This window comes from Fulmarus glacialis, unplaced genomic scaffold (assembly GCF_000690835.1).
Source record: "Fulmarus glacialis isolate BGI_N327 unplaced genomic scaffold, ASM69083v1 scaffold22439, whole genome shotgun sequence".
Taxonomy (NCBI): Eukaryota; Metazoa; Chordata; class Aves; order Procellariiformes; family Procellariidae; genus Fulmarus; species Fulmarus glacialis.
The window spans coordinates 410-3,301 of NW_009232891.1; the positions used below are offsets into that span (position 1 = coordinate 410).

General features: G+C 52.6%; 1 protein-coding gene across 1 annotated transcript; it reads left to right on the top strand.

Annotated features, from left to right (window-relative positions):
* Window positions 1-145: 145 nt before the first annotated feature.
* Window positions 146-2,331, top strand: LOC104082124 (butyrophilin subfamily 1 member A1-like). The gene is made up of 3 exons (XM_009585129.1): window positions 146-203; window positions 1,259-1,361; window positions 1,820-2,331. Exons 2-3 carry the CDS (start codon window positions 1,286-1,288, stop codon window positions 2,329-2,331), a joined length of 588 nt encoding a protein of 195 aa, XP_009583424.1. The 5' UTR covers window positions 146-203; window positions 1,259-1,285.
* The last annotated feature ends 561 nt before the right edge of the window (window positions 2,332-2,892 follow it).

The window sequence follows — 2,892 nt, forward strand, 5'->3', positions numbered from 1 at the left end:
CTCCTCCCTCCCCGGCCGATAAAAGCTGGCGGAGGCAGAGACGGGACCGAGCTTTCGTTGAGCCTGTGCCAGAGAGAGAGGGGGAAAAAAACCCCAAGAGAGGAAAAAAAATAAAAACCCCAAGTGGAGAAGCAGCTGGTGGAGAAAAAGCAGCCGGAGGAACCCCAAAACGGCACCGGTGCCCCCAAGGAAAACCCTGAAAGGTTGGAGAGAGGGGAAAACCCCAGCGCTGCCGGGTGGGTGACATCACCCTGCCGTCTTTTGGGGGGGAAAAAGGGAATTTTTGAGCGCTCTCCCCCTTCCATCAACCTTTTCATCTCCTTTTCAAGAGAAGGAAAGCGGATTTATCCTTGCTTTGCCCTCGGGATCTTTGTTTTGGATTTAAAGGCGTTTTGCAGTGGTTGGTCATGGTTATTATTTGCTTCTCGTCTACCCATAACGATCGGGCCGGGGAAATTTGGGTGAGAACCAGCACGGCTCCTGCTTTTCTCTTAATTTAAAGGTTCTTTTCCCACCTTTTTCCCACTTTTACTCATCCACCTGCCGCTTGAATTCCCCTCTTCGCAGTTTTGCTGGGGTAAGCACGCGGAAAAGCAGCAACCTGTTTATTTTTGAGCGTCGCAGCGTGGTTTGTTCAACCATTTTGGGGCTTTATTACTAATTTCCAGTGCCCTTTACCGCGGGCAACCGCTTGTTTGCACCCAAAGCCCCGCGCCGGGCTTCGGAGGACGGATTCGAGGCCCTTGGCCGCCAGCCCTTATCTCCCCCGTGCACATTTTCCCCGGGGCCAGCGGCAAATTTCTTCACCTCTCGCAGGATTTCTCTGGACGCGAGAGAGTTGGACTCGGCTTATCTCAATTTTAAGGATTTTTCTCACTCAAATAAACCTTGTCGGATTTGATTGCCCAAGAAAATGAATGGTGGAGGCAGAGGTGGATTTAAGACGGATTCATCCCGGAGCCAGCACAAGGAATGAGGATTTGGGGGTATAATCCTATCTACAAGGTAGATGGGTCCATCCCAACGTGCTCCTCGTGTTCCCTTCATAGTCATCGGGAAATTAATAGATTTAATCCGTCTCCGTGGGTCTTCCCATAAACCAAGCTGGAGAAAAAATGGCATTTTCTTTCAAGTATTTTGATTAAATGCAGTGGTTGAACCCGTTTTCCGACCGAAAAAGGGGTGAAAAGCCAAGATGTGCCCATTTGTAGGATAATAATTTTATTTTATCCTTTCTTTCCTCGTTCTGCGCCTCTAGCCGGGAGGGGAGGACGTCGTGGGCGCGATGGCTTTCTTCCTCAAACCACGGCCGCGCACGTGGGATCTCGCCCTGGACTACCAGACGGCAAAACAGTTTGAAGGTAACCAAAGGTTCCCTGGCTCCTCCATCTCCAACCTCCATCTTTCGTCTCTTCCATCTCCAACCTTGCCTGGAGATCCTCCATCTCCAACTTCCTTCTCTTGGCTCTTCCATGTCCACCCTGGCCTGGAGATCCTTTATCGCCAACCTCAATCTCTTGGCTCCTCCATCTCCAACCTCCATCTTTCACCTCTTTCATCTCCAACCTGGCCTGGAGATCCTTCATCTCCAACCTCCATCTCTTGGCTCCTCCATCTCCAACCTGGCCTGGAGATCCTTCATCTCCAGCCTGGCCTGGAGATCCTCCATCTCCAACCTCCATCTCTTAGCTCTTCCATCTCCATTGTCACCACTCCTCTCCCTTTCTCCTTGAAAAGTAACCAGTGAAGGGGATATTTGGGGTGCGTGTCCTCTACGCTTAAGTTTGGCTTCTGATCCCTTTTCTGTTTCGCTCTCTAGTGGATGTGACCCTGGATCCGGCCACGGTGGGTCCCGAGGTGATCCTCTCCGAGGACCTCAAAGAGGCCACCTGGGGTAGACCTGGACGCCGGTGGCCTGAGGGTCCGGGCCGGTTCGACACGGATCCGTGCATGTTGGGCAGTGAGGGCTTCACCTCGGGCCGTCACTACTGGGAGGTGGAGGCGAACGGACGCTTCTGGGCCGTTGGGGTGGCCCGAGAGTCGGTTCAGAGGAAAGGCCGGGTCCTCTTCAAGCCCAACGCCGAAATTTGGGGCTTGCAGAAGTACGATGAGCTCTGCGTGGCCCTCACGGCTCCGTCCAACACCTCCATCCCGCTCCTCAACGGGGAGATCGGGGTCTACCTGGACTACGAGGTGGGACAGGTCTCCTTCTACGCCGTCGGCAGCCGCCAACGCATCTTCACCTTCCCCGTGGCCTCCTTCAGCGGAGAGAGGGTCTTCCCCTACTTCTGCGTGCTCCTCTCCACCATCAAACTGTCCCCCAAGGGTTGATGCACCCGCGGGGTCCCCCCAAAGCTGGTTGCTCCACAGTGGTGGGAAACGCTCCTTCATGCTCCTCAACTCTTATTTTCCAGGTCTTGGAGTCATTTCTACCTCAGCTCATGGTCCTAACTCCATCTTAGAGGTCTTCATTTTGGGTTATATCCGGGAGGTTTCGGGTCCGAGCTTGGCGCGGCTCGTCTCATCTGAAAGCCGCTGTCGTTAAGTTCATCCAAAGTTCGTTAACGGGAGCTGGGCTTCACCAAGCTGGTTTTGAGCTGAAAACTTGGGTTTTCCTCCCAGACTCAGCCCCCTCTCAAGGTTTCTTTTACTGACCTCGATGCCCGTCACTGGCCGGGCTTCCAATCCAAATAAAAAAATCTTAATTTTGCAGGTTTTGCGCTAAAGCCAGCCGCTACCTCAGTTTAGAACTGATTTTGTTATCACAAAGATGTGCTCGTGCTCGCTTCCCCCCCCATTTTCTTCTGCTGTTCCCCACGCTCAGGATGTATTTCCGAGTAATTAATGTGCGACGGATTATGAATGTGCTCAGAATAAAATTTTTTTTTTTTT

Coding starts and splice junctions, on each gene's coding strand:
- LOC104082124 (XM_009585129.1), top strand. CDS start 1,286: ATGGCTTTCTTCCTCAAACCACGGCCGCGCACGTGGGATCTCGCCCTG. Junction 1,362..1,819: donor GACGGCAAAACAGTTTGAAG/GTAACCAAAGGT, acceptor TTCGCTCTCTAG/TGGATGTGACCCTGGATCCG.